General features: G+C 40.7%; 3 protein-coding genes and 1 non-coding gene across 24 annotated transcripts in view; all 4 read left to right on the top strand.

The window, feature by feature from the left end:
- LOC125750350 (NXPE family member 3-like) overlaps nucleotides 1-2,118 on the top strand; it is a 73,498-nt gene extending 71,380 nt beyond the window's left edge. For 4 of the 6 annotated variants that reach the window (XM_049028016.1, XM_049028018.1, XM_049028015.1 and 1 more), the window contains one exon: nucleotides 261-2,118. In XM_049028016.1, coding sequence (XP_048883973.1) covers nucleotides 261-793 — 533 coding nt within the window. In that variant the 3' untranslated portion in view covers nucleotides 794-2,118. The remainder of the gene's footprint in view (nucleotides 1-260) is intronic. The other 2 variants (XM_049028000.1, XM_049027999.1) reach the window with 2 other exon arrangements.
- A 454-nt stretch (nucleotides 2,119-2,572) lies between these two features.
- tmem107 (transmembrane protein 107) lies at nucleotides 2,573-9,725 on the top strand. Of its 13 annotated transcripts, none has more exons than XR_007400512.1 (7): nucleotides 2,577-2,829; nucleotides 3,617-3,731; nucleotides 4,076-4,143; nucleotides 5,302-5,402; nucleotides 7,685-7,964; nucleotides 8,419-9,102; nucleotides 9,236-9,725. XR_007400512.1 is itself a non-coding variant. In XM_049029562.1 (6 exons), the coding sequence occupies exons 2-6, from the start codon at nucleotides 3,645-3,647 to the stop codon at nucleotides 8,486-8,488; spliced, it is 606 nt and encodes a 201-aa protein (XP_048885519.1). In that variant the 5' UTR covers nucleotides 2,573-2,841; nucleotides 3,620-3,644; the 3' UTR covers nucleotides 8,489-9,725. The 13 variants fall into 13 exon arrangements, 9 of the variants coding, with proteins under 9 accessions (XP_048885519.1, XP_048885518.1, XP_048885517.1 ...); XR_007400510.1 differs by having other exon boundaries at nucleotides 8,419-9,121; XR_007400509.1 differs by having other exon boundaries at nucleotides 8,419-9,140.
- A 1,069-nt stretch (nucleotides 9,726-10,794) lies between these two features.
- Nucleotides 10,795-16,488, top strand: aurkb (aurora kinase B). Of its 4 annotated transcripts, none has more exons than XM_049029656.1 (9): nucleotides 10,795-11,085; nucleotides 11,890-11,928; nucleotides 12,122-12,194; nucleotides 12,299-12,347; nucleotides 12,509-12,697; nucleotides 12,876-13,014; nucleotides 13,204-13,352; nucleotides 13,531-13,705; nucleotides 15,525-16,488. In XM_049029656.1, exons 1-9 carry the CDS (start codon nucleotides 11,035-11,037, stop codon nucleotides 15,696-15,698), a joined length of 1,038 nt encoding a protein of 345 aa, XP_048885613.1. In that variant the 5' UTR covers nucleotides 10,795-11,034; the 3' UTR covers nucleotides 15,699-16,488. The 4 variants fall into 4 exon arrangements, with proteins under 4 accessions (XP_048885613.1, XP_048885614.1, XP_048885615.1 ...); XM_049029657.1 differs by lacking the exon at nucleotides 10,795-11,085 and adding an exon at nucleotides 11,477-11,625; XM_049029658.1 differs by lacking the exon at nucleotides 10,795-11,085 and adding an exon at nucleotides 11,480-11,625 and having other exon boundaries at nucleotides 11,831-11,928.
- A 164-nt stretch (nucleotides 16,489-16,652) lies between these two features.
- Nucleotides 16,653-16,734, top strand: trnal-aag (transfer RNA leucine (anticodon AAG)). The gene has a single exon. It is a non-coding gene; the product is annotated as a tRNA-Leu (tRNA).
- Nucleotides 16,735-18,794: the final 2,060 nt, after the last annotated feature.

Here is an 18,794-nt window from a genome sequence, read left to right as displayed (position 1 = left end):
CTGGTAACTCCTGCTGCTCCTTTACAAGGGTCATTTTGAATGTGGTAAAATTTATAACAGAACTGTAGAATGCCAACCACACATTTCAGCAAATGTTCCAGTTTATCCAGATTAGTACAGATTTATATTTCTTACACAAATTCCCTCCACTCAACTGAAAATTTTTATTTGAATGTCAAAAACTGAATTAAAATATCGTATGTATATTATAAAATGCATTTTATTGCGTCACAGAGACTGACCACTTCACTTTCCTTCAGCCTTGAAGCCTCTGAATCTTCACACCTCTGAAAAGTCAGGCCCTCTGATGATGGTGGACACTGAGTCAGACATTCTCATCACCTACCGTGCACATGGGCTGCCTCTCCGCACCGAAAAGACCCCCATGGCTGATATTCACTACATTGCTAATGAGATTGACAACCTGGCTGGAGGGGAGCACATGGTCATCGCGTTTGACGCTTGGGAGCACTTCTCCACGTACCCTCTAGCCTATTATATGCGCCGTCTGGCCATCATCCGTAGGTCAGTGGTGTCTTTGCTACAGAGGGCTCCTCGCACCCTGGTCATCATCAAGTCGGCCAACACAGGCTTTAAGGACGTCTATACCAGTGACTGGCTCTCCTGGCAGCTGGACTGTACTCTCAGGGCCATGTTCCAGGGGCTGCCTGTTGTCCTGATAGACACCTGGCAGATGACATCCTGCCTCTACTCCCCTGAAGACATTCATCCAACTTCCATAGTGATCGAGAACGAGATAAACCTCTTCCTGTCTTTCATCTGCCCTCAATGAGCCACAGCAGGAGCACATCTCCTATCTTTCTTCCTCTACCAAAGTGAAAGATCTAGGAGGATGAGACATGAACCCATATAAACGGACAAATACAAGAAGCAGGATCCAGAATGGAGGAACTAAATTTACTAACAAAGTTTGTGTCTAGTGGAGCTTTGTGAAATGCTGCAGTCAACCTGTATGCAACAACAGGAAAGTTTGGTACGTATCAGGACTTTCAGGTTGAGTTGCAAGTCAGGAAGGATGTGCACAATCTCTACAATAATGTAATCCTTAGTTCCCCTCCTCGGCTGAATAAGTCTTGACATGCAGGAGTTAATAAGTTACATTATTGTCTAGCAAGTGGTGGCAAGTTGAATCCCACCAAGCAGTGTCACAACAGCATCTCTGAAACCCACACACACAATGCAATGCCAAGTGTCAGATAGAGTAGTGTAAAGCACACCACCACTAGACTGTGGAGCAGCGGAAACAGGTTCTGTGGAGTGACGAATCACACTTCTCTGTCTTGCAGTCTGATGGATGAGTCTGGTTTTGGCAGATGCCAGGAGAATGTTATCTGCTTGACTGCATGGGGTTGTTCTTCAGGGGTTGGGCTAGGCCCCTTACTTCCAAAGAAGGGAACTCTTAATGCTTCAGCATACCAAGACATTTTGCACTATACTCTATTGTAAGGGGATGTATGGTGGCATGTTTTATCACTGTATTTGGGGTTTTGTTGGGGAGATTTTGATTTGGTGTCTTGGCTCAAGATGAGAGGTGGGGAGGTTTGTCCTCAGCACCCAATTGTGTTTGATGGCAAAGTAGAAGTGTTTAGGAACAACACAATGAACAACATGCATAAATAGCATGAAAGTGTAATTGACAGGAGTTCGGCTGAGCTATCAGTCAATGGAGATGGGAGCTGGTAAGACGTAGTCCCTCATTGTATTGTAGCAATTCTTTGTTAATAGTTGGTTTTTAAAAGGGAACTAAAACAAATGAGTAGTATTTTGATTGTGATCATGCAGATGCTTTTCCAGCTCTCATCTATATCCATATCGATTGATGTTTTGAATTTTGTAATTGAGAATTGCATTTATTACAGTGAGGAAATTGAACACTATAGCTGGGTATCACCACTGCTATTAACTGATTGCATATGTGTGTCTATGATATTGAATTCATTGTTTTATTTAACAGAGTTGTATGTCTGTTATCAAGTGGTTTGTTAGATATTAGCTAATTGGTTGGTTTTATTGTGTGCATATTAATTGTGGTAATGCTATACATGAGTACCAGTGTGGATTGTTTAATTGTGCCTCAATAAACAGAGTTAAATGTCACATTTCTGTTTTCTTCCTTCTTACGAGATAATAAAACAGTTACATGTGTGTAAATGCATATGCATGTATGTGCAGTTGTCTCAAATTGAAAATCTGACGTCAGCCAACTGACCAGAGTTTTTCCTATTTTTTTTTGTAGAATTCTATCATTTTTGTAATATGTACTAGATAATCTTAAAAAGGAACAATCATTAAAATTACAATGCTTGCCAACCTGACGAGTTATTGCCGCACACCGGTTGAAAACAGTTTTAAAGGATACCTTTAAAGGATGGTCATTACAGATTTATAGGGCTCGCGAGTAGGTCATGCCACAAACACAACTGTTTCGAGAACAGCCACGGTTTGTTTATACTTCCGGGTTTCCACCGTGTTTCATGTCACGACGCTATGAACTGTGGGTAATTCCCTTAGGCAAAACTTACAGAAATATGGTCTTACGTGAAGTGTGCTTAAAATACTCAAAATGACTGCGAGACAGCCCTCATGCAAGTGACCCGTTGACAGTGGCACAGCCCTGATCTCTCGAGGGCGGGGGCTTAGCGGGAAAGCACCTCGAAATTCGCGAGTCCATGAGTGTGAACTTACAAATCTTCAGAAGCAGCGGATGTTTACTAAACAAAATCTCGCGAGATCAAATTCATTGTTATAGCAACGTGTCGGCGTCATCCTCTTGGAAACGTTATGCTGCGTGCTTGTTACAGTATTACCGTAAGTAGCTAGGTAATTATTTTTGACTGCTTATGTAACTAATTACAGCGTTTAAAATGTCATGCTGTGTAGATGACATACAGTGAATGTGAATAAATATCTGTTGATTTTGTTTAGTTGCGTTGTTTTCTGCAAAGTCGACCAGTTAGCCAGCCATAGCTAAACATTAAGCACATTTTCTGAGTGTTTCTGTGTTCAAACTGTCCTCGAATCTTTCAATTTTGGTCATAAATTACAGTTTTTCTTAAATTTTTAACGTAAGTTGTATTAACTTAATGAAGGTAACACCTGGTTTAAAATGTACGAATGTCGTATCGGGCCATTAAAAACAGTGATATTTGCCATACTTTTTCAATATTGTATGGAAATCTACAGTTCAGATAATTATATAAAGTGGTCACCAAGCCGACGACTGTGCGGTTTACTAACTGTTTAGTTTTTCCAGTATTATAGTCGATATAGTTTAATTATTCATATATTTAGTGTGTAATCTAACTATTAGAAGCTAACTTTTGAATTTTTGAGTCTTTAAAGGCAGAACTTATCAAATGAACGTTTTCATACAAATAGCATTTCCATTCAGTCCACACAGCAAACCGTATAAATATTTGAATTACAAAATGCATTTCAGTCTAAGTGCCCTGTTCATGGTTTCTTAAATATATTTTGGTTTAGGTTAAAACACTAGTGAATATTTCGGTATTTGGTTTTTATACGCTATCAAATGTAATTGGTAATGTAGAGGGATGAGTATGATCTTTCTGTTTGTCTCTGTATTTGCGTGTAGCAGTTGCGTAGTCCCGGGATTTATCACCATGTCAGCAATCCACAGCCTGGTCCCAGCACGCTTCCTCACACTCACAGCCCATCTGGTCATCGTAATCACTATCTTCTGGTCCCGGGTAGGAGTTTTCTTTAATTGAAATACCTAGCGAAGTATCGACCTGGTTTTCTGTTCTGAAAGAAAGCACATTTGCCTTGAGTATTTATGGACAGGAGTGAACCTTCCACACCCTCTCAACACTGTGAAACAAGGCCCAATTATGAATTATCTTTGTCCATCCATCCATCCATCTCTCTCTCTCTTTCTTTCTTTCTTTCTTTCTTATTACTTTTGTCACTTAAAAAGTGTTCTAATGGCACATCTTTGCATTCATTTTAAGGTATGATTGCCACAGTCATATTTTAATTTATTCATTTGTGCAAATGGTTTGTTGAAAGACATTGAAAGATCTTTTCCTATCAGGACAACAATGTCCGGGCCTGCCTGCCTCTGGACTACAGCCAGGATGAATACAGGAGCCAGGACACACAGTGAGACAAAACCCTTACCCTGAAATGTGATGGATGGGCATGAGTGTCCTTTTGCAACTCTCTAAAAGTGATAGCATTACTAGGTTGCCTGGAACACCTGAGGAGAAGCGTGTACTATACAGCATTAACATTGTTACGGCTCGACCCAAGGAGGCACACACTCCAGAAAACAATTATCCATCTTTCCACTGCTTATCCAGCAAGGGTCACATGAGGTCAGGGCCTTTCCCAGACATCACAAGGCAGGATGCGAGGTCACACACCCATAATCATATACTATAGGCAATTTTAGAAATCGCATTTTAACTAATTGCATGTCTTTGGAGCACCAGAGGAAATCCACTATCCACTGAGCTGCTGTGGCACCCTGGAACAACACTATTACCCTGAGGAATATATGGTAGCAAAAATGGCAATTAAGATTACTGTAAATTCTTCAGTCCCCTCAGATATCTACAGAGCAGACCAAGTTAATACCAAGTTAAGACCGCATGTTATGCATGCACAGGTGTCACATCACAAGAACCATGATAGCTTGGTGGAGACCAAAAATAAGTTATGTTAAATCATTTTACTCCATCAGAAAATACTTGGCAATCATTGTAATTTTAATATTTGTTCTTTTTCAAGATTAATTAGTAATTACGTCGTATTACACAATGAGTTTAAAGTTTACTGCTGCTGTTTTGCCTGAGCTCTGCATGCAATCTCTAAGCCAGTCATAATATTTCTCATCCTTGCTCTCACTCATGGACAGTGTGGGGTGTTTGCGAGAAATTTTACAAAATGAGGGATGAAATGAGGGAGAAAAGTGCACGAGAACTGATCAGTAAAAGACATTCTCTTGCTGTTGTGTGGAAATATTATGGATTCCATAATAACTTGTGGCAGCGTCACCGACTTATTTGACAAACTGTTGTTTTACAAATTCTTCTCGCAAAATTTTCAAATTCGATTTTTTTTTCCAGTATCATGCAGCCTTACTACAGATTTAACATTCAACATCTGACACAGAGCTATGAGGTTTTGCAAGTTATGAGAAAGATAAAAGTATATATTTCCCACCATTTTCTTTAAGGTATTTTTTTTGTATGTACTGGTATGAGCAGATGGTACCATTGTGACATTCAGCTACTCCATCTCTCTCTCTTCCCTCAGATTGGTGGTTGCATTGTCTGTGACCCTTGGCCTATTTGCCATTGAGTTGGCAGGATTCTTCTCTGGAGCGTCTATGTTCAACAGCACCCAGAGCCTTCTCTGTATCCTTTTCCATACACTAGTGAGTGCAGACTTTTACCATGCACTTTCTACTCCACTTCAGTCGGTTCAACCTTTGTGCAATTCACCAGAGCTGACTGCCAATACTTTCGGAAGCACGCTGAGACTCCCAGGCAGATTCTTAGTATTAACCATCCACCTGTCTTCCAACCATTTGTCTTGGAGCCTGTCCCAGGCAGCATAACATTCCAGTCCACCTCAGGTCTCATGCACACAGTCATACACTACAGCTCATTTACATACGCCGTTTTACTCAGCCCCAATATTTTGCATTATGGGAGGAAATCTGGGGCGGCTTGGTGGTGCAGTGGTTAACACTGTTGCCTCACACAGTCCCTCTGAGGAAACTGTGAATAAGGCACCAAACACTAAAATCACCTTAATCTTCCATTAAGTCTAAGTCTTCCATTAGATCTCCATTAATCAAGCTTGCATTTTGTGCTAAGATATTTCAAATCGCTACGTGAAAGGCAACATGGTGGGAAACTACACTGAACAAAAATATAAACGCAACACTTTTGTTTTTGCTCCCATTTTTCATGAGATGGACTTAAAGATCTACAATTCATTCCAGATACACAATATTACCATTTCTCTCAAACATTTCTCACAAATCAGTCTAAATGTGTGATAGTGAGCACTTCTGCTTTGCTGAGATAATCCATCCCACCTCACAGGTGTGCCACATCAAGATGCTGATCTGACATCATGGGTAGTGCACAGGTGTACCTTATACTGCCCACAATAAAAGGCCACCCTGGAATGTGCAGTTTTGTCTCACAGCAAAATGCCACAGATGCCACAAGCATTGAGGGAGCGTGCAATTGGCATGCGGACAGCAGGAATGTCAACCAGATCTGTTGCTCGTGCATTGAATGTTCATTTCTCAACCATAAGCCGTCTCCAAAGGCGTTTCAGAGAATATGGCAGTACATCCAACCGGCCTCACAACCGCAGACCACGTGTAACCACACCAGCCCAGGACCTCCACATCCAGCAGGTTCACCTCCAAGATCGTCTGAGACCAGCCACTCAGACAGATAATGCACGGCCCCATGTTGCAAGGATCTGTACACAGTTCTTGGAAGCTGAAAATGTCCCAGTTCTTGCATGGCCAGCATAATCACCGGACATGTCACCCGTTGAGCATGTTTGGGATGTGCTTGACCGGCGTATACGACAGCGTGTACCAGTTCCCACTAATATCCAACAACTTCGCACAGCCATTGAAGAGGAGTGGACCAACATTCCACAGGCCACAATTGACAATCTGATAAACTCTATGCGAAGAAGATGTGTTGCATTGCATGAGGCAAATGGTGGTCACACCAGATACTGACCGGTTCTGAGTCCCCAGACCCCCAATAAAGCAAAAAACTGCACATTCCAGGGTGGCCTTTTATTGTGGGCAGTATAAGGTACACCTGTGCACTACCCATGATGTCAGATCAGCATCTTGATGTGGCACACCTGTGAGGTGGGATGGATTATCTCAGCAAAGCAGAAGTGCTCACTATCACACATTTAGACTGATTTGTGAGAAATGTTTGAGAGAAATGGTAATATTGTGTATCTGGAATGAATTGTAGATCTTTAAGTCCATCTCATGAAAAATGGGAGCAGAAACAAGAGTGTTGCGTTTATATTTTTGTTCAGTATATGTTACCTCATATTTCTGTGATTAGGGGATAACATTGGGCACAGAACATGGGTATGCCTAGGATGTGATTCCAGTCCATCACAGGGCCCATATAGACACACTATGAGGAATTTAGAGTTAGACTAATCGTGTCTTTTGATGGCTGGAGGAAAGTGGGATACCCAGAAGAAACCCTCATGACACGGATGAAACATGCAGACTTCACACGCACATGCCCAAGGTGGAATTTTGACCCTGAAGTCCAGGTGTGTGAGACAACAGTGATACATACTGAGCTACCATGTCGCCCAGATATAGACTGGTGGCTGTGAATTGACTATATAGTATTTGCCCTGGCATCCTGTCCAGAGTGTAGGCTTGGCTTGTGCTTTATGCTAAATGTATAAGTGAGAGGAAGATGGACAGAATAAGTGAAAGGATAAACCAGCAATAGCATGATCTGGTGAGTGACTATGAGAAAGGATTCGCGACTAAAATTCATACCGGCACATATAATGTTTAAAGGGTGGGGCAAACCAGAGCCGTGTTTATAATTAGTTTTTATGTTACCGTTCCCTGACTGCCTTTTCTCCCACCAAACACACCACACCTGTCACACTTTAGCCATCGCAGCCCACGCCAGTGCATCCGTTGCGCTACTCTTCTTTCTCTTTGAGCAGTGGAGTTGTGCCATCTACTGGTGGATCTTTGGCTTCTGCAGGTTAGTGTCACTCACCTTTTATGTATACGTTTGGCCCTCCTGCAATGCACCATGGTTTTCCATCCCTGACTCGCCTTTCCTGTCAGCACTGGCTGCCCACTGCAGCGCCTCCGTGTGCCTGTCTTTCTTCGTCTTTCAGCAATGGGAGTGCTGGACATACTGGTTTGTGTTCACCTTCTGCAGGTAGAAAAATCCCCCAAGTCTCATAAATCCAGCTTGAGATATAAGCAAGGTCCCTTGAATTAAGACATTACATTTTAGGTTAGTGTGTTTGGTTTCGCTTTACTTAAGGCAGTCATGTAGAATGCATTATAGATGCCTTCATAATTCATTATAATGCATTAATAAATCAAGGCTATAACATGGCTATAACTATTTATAAAAAGGTATAACGCATTATATCCATGTTTATTATGCATTATGAATGCTCTATGAAGCTGCTATAATGCACTATAAATACCTTCATAATGCAGTACAAAGCATCCTCAATTCTTGTATCGACCATTATAATGCATTATGAAGATATCTATAGTGCAAAGATATTGAAATGTAATGTCAATTTCAAGACATTTTTAATTTTCCACTTTATTTAAGACGTGTGAGAACACTGACATTATTCTGTGTTCCTTGCTCACAGTGCTCTCCCTGCATTGATGGAAATCCTCCTCTTCGTTTCTGTCTTTGCCCTGAAAAAGAAGCCGCTGTAAGAAGCCTGGACTGAGCCCTGGTCATCCTTTCTTTGACCTCGTTAGCTTTACGGTCTCATCGAGAAACATGGGCTCACAAGGGGCCGCAAGAGTCAGCTCGGTCATTAACCATGGGATCCAGGATAAAAGTTAAATACTGGCCAGACTTTTCAATACACAAAAACTTGGTGTCTGCTACCAAGCTTGACACAGTTATGTATTAGAATTTCAAGCATAGGTTCTTTCATGGCTGTGTGTGCCATTCGAGCTGTACCCACTTTTTAACTCATTTTTGGATAATTTGTTTTTTCTGTTTTTCAATATTCTGTGCTTTTGTCATTTTCACCGATTGCAGTGACTCAAATTACTGTTATCTGACTGTCTTATTACTTTATGTTAGCATTGACAATATTCTGTAACATTTTAAAATTCCTACAGAGTATCAGTTTACCAGGAGCGGAGTATATTTTATTAAGTGATATCTTCAACATTTCAGTCCAAAACAAAGTGGTATTGATTGAGTAACTATAATATCTATGTTGGCAAAAGAGAAATATGGTAATAATTGATTTTATAGTCGTACATGTCACGTTCGCTCGAGAAGCGGGTGATCGCGCTGGCAGGCGAGCGGGCAGGTAACAGGCGAGCGGGCAGGTAACAGGCGAGCGGGCAGGTAACAGGCGAGCGGGCAGGTAACAGGCGAGCGGGCAGGTAACAGGCGAGCGGGCAGGTAACAGGCGAGCGGGCAGGTAACAGGCGAGCGGGCAGGTAACAGGCGAGCGGGCAAGAGCAGGGTGAACGGGGATTTATTGGACAAACAGGGTGCAGGGAACATCTCACGACGACTAACATCAATGACAGACAAAGGCATCAGGCAAGACGTGGACTTAAAAAGACAGGACTGGTTGAAAATAATCAGACAAAGCTGGGCACGATCGGGAAAGCACACGTGGATAATCAGGGGGCGTGGCACACACGAGGATCGGACGAGCTGGGCGTGACAGTACACTTATACCTCAGGGAATACTGTGCTTTAAATGTGTTATTTAATAGAAACATCGTCACATAATTAAAACATTTTCATAAGCATGGTGTATGAGAGATCTCTTTAGTAAGTGAGAGGTATACTGAGAGTTTTTGCTTACTATAGGTGTTTATTTCTGTTTGTATGTTTATAATAATGTATATTTTGTTGTTCATGAAATTTCAGGGTAAAATATGTAAAAATGATTTATACAAATAAATACCTTTTTTCAAACAGCAGCCCTCTGTGAATAAGAAATAAAATCCATCAGCATCATCGCTGTAATGTTCTAATACAATATTATTATTCTCTCACCCCATACACGAATAGCTCACTCGGTTCAGCATTCAGCAAGAACTGATTTTGAAATCTGTGAAAGATACCAGAATGTAGATATCATATCAGATAAAAAGCTTGGTTTCCAGTGTAATATTTAAAAGGAGTAATATTTCCAAAGTTTTATCTAACAGTACATTAGTAAAGTGGGTGATTGATTATTGACTGAGTTAGTATTTTGAATGAAGAGTTAACCTGCATATGTTGTAATTGTTAATATTTTCAACTTTTTGATTTGTGTAAGTTTCCTTTGAGTATTCAGGTTTCCACCTGTAATCCAAAAACAATTTTTTAGGGAAAGTGATGTTTAATAATTGTTGTAATTGTGTTCCTGTGTGTGGTGCAATTGATTGGCATCCCATTTGTGGTGCCTTTTGTCTTGTTCCCCAGGCTTCCTGGGAGAAGCCCCAGGATCATCAAGAACCTGTGCTGGATAATTAATTATTAGTAATTAGATGGGTTAACAGATGAATATATTTTGGTCAACCATGCAAAGCAGGCATGGGACTGGATCGCTTGCCCTTCCTGTGCAAAGAAGTGTATTTCACAGTAAGAGGGACCAGTGAAATTGCTGCTGATCACCAATAATGGCTTATTAAACAAAGTCTACAGTCATTCAAATGAAACAGCTCTAAAGCCACGTCTGTCAAGCTGAATCATACTGAATCACTTAAATGCCACTGCAAATGTGTGTAGGACATAAACACATTAAACTATTGAAAGGTAATTGGTATAGTTATCACTTAATAAAATAAACTATATGGTTTGTATGTATGTATACTAAGTTTTTTAATGCTATTAACATAAAACTAATTGCATTGTGGGGTTTACCCCCCAAGTACATCAGTTTCCTCCCACTGTCCAAAAACATGCTGAGCTTAATTGGAGTTGCCAAATTGCCTGTAGGTGGGCATGTGTGAACAAATGGTGTGTGAGTGGCCTGTGATGATTTGGCGGCCCATCCTGGGTTGCTCCCTCCCTTGCCTCCGTAGCCTCCGGATAAGCTCCGGACCCCGTGTGGTTACAAAAAATGGATGGATGGGTGTTTTATTATGCCATTTCATTCGTAACAGATAAGGTTATCAGAAACAGCTTGAACAAATGTCGGCTAAAATAATTATGCAGTCATGAACCAAGATAAAAATAGTAGTTGCACACACTGGTGTGATTGTATTAACGGTCATTTGAGAATTATCTGAGGCTGTAAATGTTTGAAACGGAATACGCACAACCTGCAGGTTATTGGCTCCCTCGTGTGGTGAGTGACAGTTTCTCTGTTATTTCTTCGTTGTTGTATGTATAATATTCTCAATGGTTTAAAATGAAATATAAAACGACACATACACTTATTTTATATAAATTAAGCTTTCATTTATCTCTGCGGCTAGGTCGTGCAACTGGCCAGTGGATTTCCTTCCATCAGTCACTTCTCCACAAATTAAGTTTTGGTATTTAAGGAATTTAACAATTAAACCATTTGTCTATTTATTTAAATTGCAATATACATTGACTACATTTGAAAACTGGATATATGAGTGAATATTTTATTTAAACCTTTAAAGGGACTTTTTCAAAATGATTAGCAGTCACCAGCAGGGTTTCATGTGGTGACGTTTCAGCCAATGAACGCATAGGTTCTTCTTTGCTGTAGCCAATCATTGAGAAGTACTGCGTTTGAAAACGTTAGCGGTTCATTGTCAGTGAGAAGTTTGGTTTGTAACGTTCTGGGGTTTTTTTTTTATTGTTATTATTACTTTCTTCAATATCTGAATAGCTAGCAAGTAACTCCATCATGCAGGTAATTAGTAATGCACGTTTAGTTTTATTGGCGTTTGATCGTTAAACTCCGAGTTGGGAAAAGTTAAAGCTAAAAGAGCACGAAACTAAACGGATACACTCTGTGTAGTTTTTGTATACTTGAAATGACTTGCGTATTATCCTTTTTTGATTCAGATGAGATGAGTACTTTACTTTTAATTGTTACTTGCTTTCTTAATTGTTAGAGTGACAACATTCTTGTCGTCCGAGTAACATAATACTGAACACTGATGTATCCAAACAGAATAAAGAGAATCAGGAACCTAGAGGGAACCCAGGCGAGGTAGGCCAGCGATACGCGCGCCGGTATCATGTAGTCTTTTCAGATATATTGCTTGTGTATTAATAACAACATTGCTTGAATTGTTAACTACTTTGGTTTGGCTCACCAGGGACAGGAATTTCGCTGGTTTGTACAACAGTAGCAAAGTTGCGTTTATCTTGCATGCTGACGGCTTCATTTCTTTTCCTCCCAGTTCAAGAAGCCGACGGGAATGATGGGTCCCCAGCGAGTGTTGCGGTACCCGGCCATGGCAGCCGGTGAAAAGGGTAAAATTTAGGTTTAAAATGCTTATGTATAACTAAGACGTATTTTTTTCCTTCACATAATCAATTGCTCATCGTGGCAAGTCACTCTTTTCGTCTTTTCAAAGATCCTGGCGTTGTGGTATCGACCTCTGCTACTGGTACAAACCAAAACATGTGAGTTTCAGTGGGAAAGGGGGCGTCTGTGCAGTTTCACTGACAAAATAACAATGCTAAATATGTTGAACTGTTAAAAGTAACAATGTGCTTATCATGCTTGGATCATTTAGGCCAACTAGAACATAAGTTTACAATGGCTGTTAATTTTCTTATTTCAGAAAGTTTTCTATTAAGAACTTTGACATTGGCCGGCCACTGGGTAAGGGAAAGTTTGGGAATGTTTATTTGGCTCGCGAGCGCAAGCTGAACTTCATTGTGGCGCTGAAGGTTCTGTTCAAGTCCCAGATTGAGAAGGAGGGGGTGGAGCATCAGCTCCGGCGGGAGATTGAGATCCAGTCCCACCTCAGGTTGGCCCATTAAACATTTTTGCCACATGCTTGCTTTGTGACTTGAGAGATTAGTTTGTTAGGTAACACATGACTCGCTTGTATGTGTGTCTCTCTCAGTCTGTGTCCATGTCCATCCATGTTCCCACTTGTGTAAGTACATGTAGTTTTAATTCTCTTCTCTCCCAATCCTCCGCAGACACCCCAACATCCTACGCTTCTATAACTACTTCCATGACCGAACACGGGTGTTCTTGATTCTGGAGTATGCCCCAAGGGGCGAGATGTACAAGGAGCTGCAGCGGTGCGGTCGCTTCGACGACCAGCGCACTGCTACGGTGAGTGAGGGGAAGGTGGGATTGCAATACCGCCTCTGTACGTGCATCTGTATGGAGATGCAGATTTTTGGTCCATCCTGGGCATTCAGTTCTTCAGGCACCTCATTTAATGAGAGGGAGAAAGAAATGAGCATATGGAATTTAGGAAGCAGATTGACGGTGGTCTTATGTGATGTTAATGCTCATCAGTACATGGAGGAGTTGTCCGATGCACTACAATATTGCCATGAGCGGAAGGTCATTCATCGGGACATCAAGCCTGAAAATCTCCTGCTCGGTTTTCGTGGGGAGCTAAAGATTGCCGATTTCGGTTGGTCGGTCCACGCACCATCCCTGCGGTGAGTGCCCGTACCTCTGTCATTAGTGATGTTAGGTTAGTTGGGGTTTGTAACAAGACGTCAGAAGGAGATGTCAGTCCCACGCTTTTCCATCTCCGTTTTCTTTTTTTTAAACTAGCCCTGTTTTCTGGGAACATGCTATAGAAAATAGGTGCGAGTCCTTTCTTTCCCCAACCAGGCGGCGAACAATGTGTGGAACGCTGGACTACCTTCCGCCAGAGATGATTGAGGGGCACACCCATAATGAGAAGGTGGACCTGTGGTGCATCGGCGTGCTCTGTTACGAGTGCTTGGTGGGCAATCCCCCCTTTGAGACCTCCAGCCACACGGACACCTACAGACGCATCACCAAGGTTAGCACGATACCGGGGAGAGGCTAAAATCACAGCGAACTTTAGGCAAAGTAGATCCTTTGAGTTCTATTTTGAATTTGAGGTCATAGTAATGTTACTCATGTAGAAGTAAATGTCATCCGGTAAAACAGTACTCAAGTAAAAGTGGGGGAAAAAAATACTTAAGTAAAAAGTATTGTACATTCAATTTTTTGATCCTACAGTAGTAACCTATCCTTTAAATTCCCTCAAGACAGGTTTATATATAGCATCATGAGTTACAGTGCATCACAGTAAGGAAAACTGACGGTCTGTTTACATCTGGTATTAACATGCGTCTCCACATGAGTCTAGACCGGGGTCACCGGCATGGTGCCTGCGGGCACCAGGATGCCCCCAAGGACCACATGAGTTGCCCGCGGACCTGTTCTAAAAATAGCACAACTCACCAGTGAGCAGCGTCTAAAATTAATTTTATCCTGTTGCTATTTTTTAACCACATTTATATAGATTTGGAAATGACAATATTAAAAAAAGCATTTAACACATATTGTACATGAAGTTTAGATCAGTTTAGGAGGGCGTTTGAAACTGGTAGCCCTTTTGTATGGCTCAATACCCGTGAAGTAGGTCTCAGTTTCAAAAAGGTTGATGAGCCCTGCTCTAGACCAACTGTTTGTAATCATATCTCACTTTCCTGCAACTTGCAGCAATAAGCACTTGAATCACTTTCATATGCCAAATCTGCCAAACATTAACAGTAGGAGGAGAAATAAAGTTATTGGCGCATTCCAGGATAACTAAACTGCTTTAAATTGAATAAATATATCTATAAATGAATAATGAATAAATATTTCATTAATGTCCTTTTATTTTTACATAATGCCATAAAGGGTATTAAACGTTAAGAAATTTATCTTCTACCTGTGTGTGTGTGTGTGTGTGTGTGTGTGTGTTAAAGGTGCTAAGATGTACTGAGGCTAATATTCTGTTCGAGGGCAAAGGGTTCAGTCTGTAATGCATTGTCTTGTTGCCATAAGATGATATTTCAGCTTTTAATCATAACCAATGAAGCTCAAAATATGTGAATTTCAACGAAGAAGTTCATTGTTTTGTTTGATGCTGAATTGTATGTCTGGCTTGGAGCAAGTTAAGTAAACAAAGCGAAGTAGTCCGGGCCAGAGTGGAACTGAAATTCTGACTGGAAGTTCAAGCCCCCGGACAGCCCAGTAGAAAGCTATATAAACAATTATACACTTTCACAACATTTCCATGCAAATGGGTCACAGCAGTCTTATTTTTGAGTGAAAAAAATTGATTCATATTTTCTGCAGAATCGCACAAGTCCTCTGCATGAAGTAGTAGGTTTTTTTTGTTTTTTGTTTTTTAATTGGGTAACGATTTTGTCCTTAATTTACTCTAAAATAGACATGGCCAAATGGGTGAGGACCAGTGCAGTCAGTGGCTGCGCCGGGACAAAATCTTGCTGCTGCAGTCGTTCAGCTGCAGAGAACCGCATGTCAACAAGTATTAACAGACCTTTAGTGATGCTGATTGATGATCAGAAATTTAAAGTACATTAACATGCTCCAATGTAACTCAGTTGCATGTATTGCAAATCTGATGTCTGGTCAGACATCCATTGATTCAACTGGAGTGCTGGAGTTTTCAGGGAGTGCTACAGAAAGCCTAATTCTGTGAGCAGAGTGTGTGGTATGAGGAAGAGGCTTTGTGTGTTTATTCATTTGAAACTTTCCATGCGCATAGCCTCCTGTCTTATTAAATGAAATTAGCAAATCCAAAACTGCAGTTAAGTTTACATCTGTGCTCCGCGGGACAGGTGGACCTGAAGTTCCCCAAGGTGATTTCAGACGGAGCCCGGGACCTGATCTCCAAGCTGCTGCGCCACAGCCCCTCTGCACGACTCTCATTGCAAGGCGTCATGAACCACCCCTGGGTCCGGGCCAACTCCCGCAGAGTCCTCCCCCCTGTTTACACACCCAAAAAGGCCTAGGCTGTATATGGTGTAGGCCCTATGCCCTGTACTCTGCTGGAAGCAATGCTGTTTAGCTGTTTAATCTCAAACTTCAGTCTGGTGTCCTACTGATTTTCATTGCAGCTCAGTGCCTAATTTTCCTTTATTGCAATGTTGTTGGAATATAAACCATTGCATAAAATTTATTGATAAACCAAAACTACAACCGAGTCCCTAATATTCTGGGGGTTTTTTTTATATATATTTTTTTTGTATATTAATCAGGGACTGGCATGGAATTGGAGGGGTAGAGATTTTTTTGCCTTTTAAACACATTGTACAAATGTTTTGTCAATAATTGGTTACATAATTGTTTTAGCTAGTCAATATTTAAAGGGTTGGTTAAGTTAATTGGTAAATGATTGTACAAAAGGGTAAAGTGTAAACCGATTAATTTAACCAGTTCGTTGACTAATTTTAAATTAGGCAGGAATATTTGGCATGCTGATTTTAGTTACGTAGAAGGAACGGTCCCCTGTATTTGTGGTTAAATCAGCAGTTTGATATGTTATTTAGGAGTTCAGTTGGCAGTGAAACCAATATTCAAAGTGGTGCGGCGGGTACTATGCTTCGAAAAACAAGAAAATGTGCAAAGGAACAATCTAGGGAAGTTGTGTTGTAAGCGGTAATAACTTTTCATATATATATTTCACAATAAATACGTATTCATGTGTCTAGTATGTAAAGCTTGTAAATATACAATTAATGTGGTTGTATGTCAGTTTAACGTTTTATACATACTTAAAATAAACTGCCACGTGTCAAGAAACCGTCTCGAATTCTTTGTGTTACGAAAGTCGACAAATGTCATCCAGAGCTGTTGTACCATCGAAGGTAGATTCAACATATTTAGCAGCCGAAACTATAAGTGTCGTAGTTTATAAAGTTTTACTTTGCCCTTTGTTTACATACGTGTTGATTGGCTGACGGTGTGGTAGCGTGGCCGAGCGGTCTAAGGCGCTGGATTAAGGCTCCAGTCTCTTCGGGGGCGTGGGTTCGAATCCCACCGCTGCCAGTACTTTTAGGTAACTAATGTAAAACCAACAATGAGAATATTTGATATATATATGAAAATCGTATTCCTACATTACAAACACTACAAATATATGGAAACTTAAGGTCCCGATTGTAACCAGCACATAAATTGCAGGTTCGTTTTATGGATGATAAAATTTTCTCATCCTCGGCAACATCCAGTTTTGATCTGTTTTGTAAAGTTGTGCATTTTTAGTCGATTACCAAGCCAATTACATTTAATTATTTGGAAATGTTCAACAAACAAACTGGCTAATTCCGGATGACAAATGACGATGGGTTCCTGTGTCAGTCTTTCGAGCGGTGCGGTTAGCAGATTTCATTAGCGGATCGTAGCAGGTACATTTGGGGGTGGGAGTTGGGGGTGCCTGAGCTCCTGATCCCCTTTTGCCTGAACGAATGAAAATCCCCCATGTAATGTTCCAAATGCTCATTTTTCGATAACTAAAATCTCCTGAGGGGGACCCCAACCCCGGTTCCCAATAGGGAAACAACCCTTGCAGCTGGGCGAGTAAAACACAGTCCACAATTTAATTAAACAGTTGTGTGCAGGGAAGTGCACAGACATTTTTAGGGTCAGATGCTCGAAAAGGGGGTCGTGACTGACCGGGGAGGTGAGGAGACCCTCTCGGTAAATTTTCGCGATCGTGGAGGAGATTTTGTGGGATTAACCCTGAATGCCCCGCTCCCCGGTGCTCCCACGATCCTGGTAGGGTCCCTATCATTCATGGCCAAATCTATACCCTTGAATCTTGAGTTTTTCAAATGGTCCTAATTTCTAATCTACGAACATGATCGTCACGACTGGTCGTCACGACAACCAATAAGACCCCACAGTCTTATGTGTAGGCCTTCTAGATTCTTGGACTTACAGGTGCCTGTTATATGACAAATCCATAGGCAGGCATAACACGCAAATATTTCATTCCAGATGCTGGTTTACACATACTTGACTTTAGTATATGGTAAAGGCACATTCTCCACAAGGGAACAAAAACACAATATTGAACATGCTGCTCATTTACCTTTCTTTAGGTCCTGAATTTCTCTTGGAAAAGATGTAGTACCAAGTCATCGGTTTTTAAAGTATGTTTACATTGAAAGCTTGAGTTATTAGCAAAGATGCATTTATCAAAGATGCTGTTAGCAGAGATGCTTTTCACACCAAACTGGACAGCCAGCGGGACACGCCATCCAAACAAAGAAAAAGCACATGGGACATGGCAAGATGGGTAGTGAATCCTGACATCGAAATGCCTGGTTGCAAAGGCTGTAAACTGTATAATACTGCCTACTCAAGATCATACAGGGAAAAAGCAATCTTCAATTTTTTACACAAGCTACAGGTGTCTAAGTAACCGGGAATACTTTAATTATGACCTTAATGTAGGTGCAATTGTTGCAACAACACAGTTCTGCACAATGAATAAGCATAAAAATATTATCAGCGCTAAGGAATTCTTTTTGACAATTATTTAGGCGATGTGTTTGATAATTTTTTTTCAGAATTAATATGGCTCATACCCTGCAATTTACACATTTTTCATATTACATATTTCAATGCAACACCAAATGTTGATACGAAAAAATTGTTTCCTTCTAAAAACTGTATTATACACTGCTGATTTTCTAGACTAGTTATATTCGTACCTTTCGCAATCATCGAAACAGCCTAAAGCTGTGATTAGTCAAATCATCTATGTAAACATGACATTTGTTATCAAGCAGAACCTCTTGTGACATAATTTCCCCATAATTGTGAAAAACAATAAATTATGATATACCTTAGATCATCATAATTAGACTAATATACACATAATTTCAGGCACCTGTGTTGTGTCTGACTTTCAGAAAAAATCATCTGACATTCATAATTTGAAACAAGACAAGAATATTAGTGAGGTTATATTCATAAATCTGCATCTTCTTTGTTTATTTTGTCCTTTATATCTTTCAGGTGATTCTGGGAGTAATATGTGTGTATATCATCATTGTCACCATCATCGGTAAGGAAATGATATACAGTATATCACGAGTTGA

The sequence above is a fragment of the Brienomyrus brachyistius genome, chromosome 10 (assembly GCF_023856365.1).
Source record: "Brienomyrus brachyistius isolate T26 chromosome 10, BBRACH_0.4, whole genome shotgun sequence".
NCBI classification, from domain to species: Eukaryota; Metazoa; Chordata; class Actinopteri; order Osteoglossiformes; family Mormyridae; genus Brienomyrus; species Brienomyrus brachyistius.
The sequence above is the reverse complement of the archived record's forward strand: the minus strand, read 5'-3'. Positions and strand labels throughout refer to the sequence as shown.

Coding starts and splice junctions, on each gene's coding strand:
- tmem107 (XM_049029562.1), top strand. CDS start 3,645: ATGTCAGCAATCCACAGCCTGGTCCCAGCACGCTTCCTCACACTCACA. Junction 3,732..4,075: donor TCACTATCTTCTGGTCCCGG/GTAGGAGTTTTC, acceptor TTTTCCTATCAG/GACAACAATGTCCGGGCCTG. Junction 4,144..5,301: donor TACAGGAGCCAGGACACACA/GTGAGACAAAAC, acceptor CTCTTCCCTCAG/ATTGGTGGTTGCATTGTCTG.
- aurkb (XM_049029656.1), top strand. CDS start 11,035: ATGTTTGAAACGGAATACGCACAACCTGCAGGTTATTGGCTCCCTCGT. Junction 11,086..11,889: donor GTTATTGGCTCCCTCGTGTG/GTGAGTGACAGT, acceptor GTATCCAAACAG/AATAAAGAGAATCAGGAACC. Junction 13,015..13,203: donor ACGACCAGCGCACTGCTACG/GTGAGTGAGGGG, acceptor AATGCTCATCAG/TACATGGAGGAGTTGTCCGA.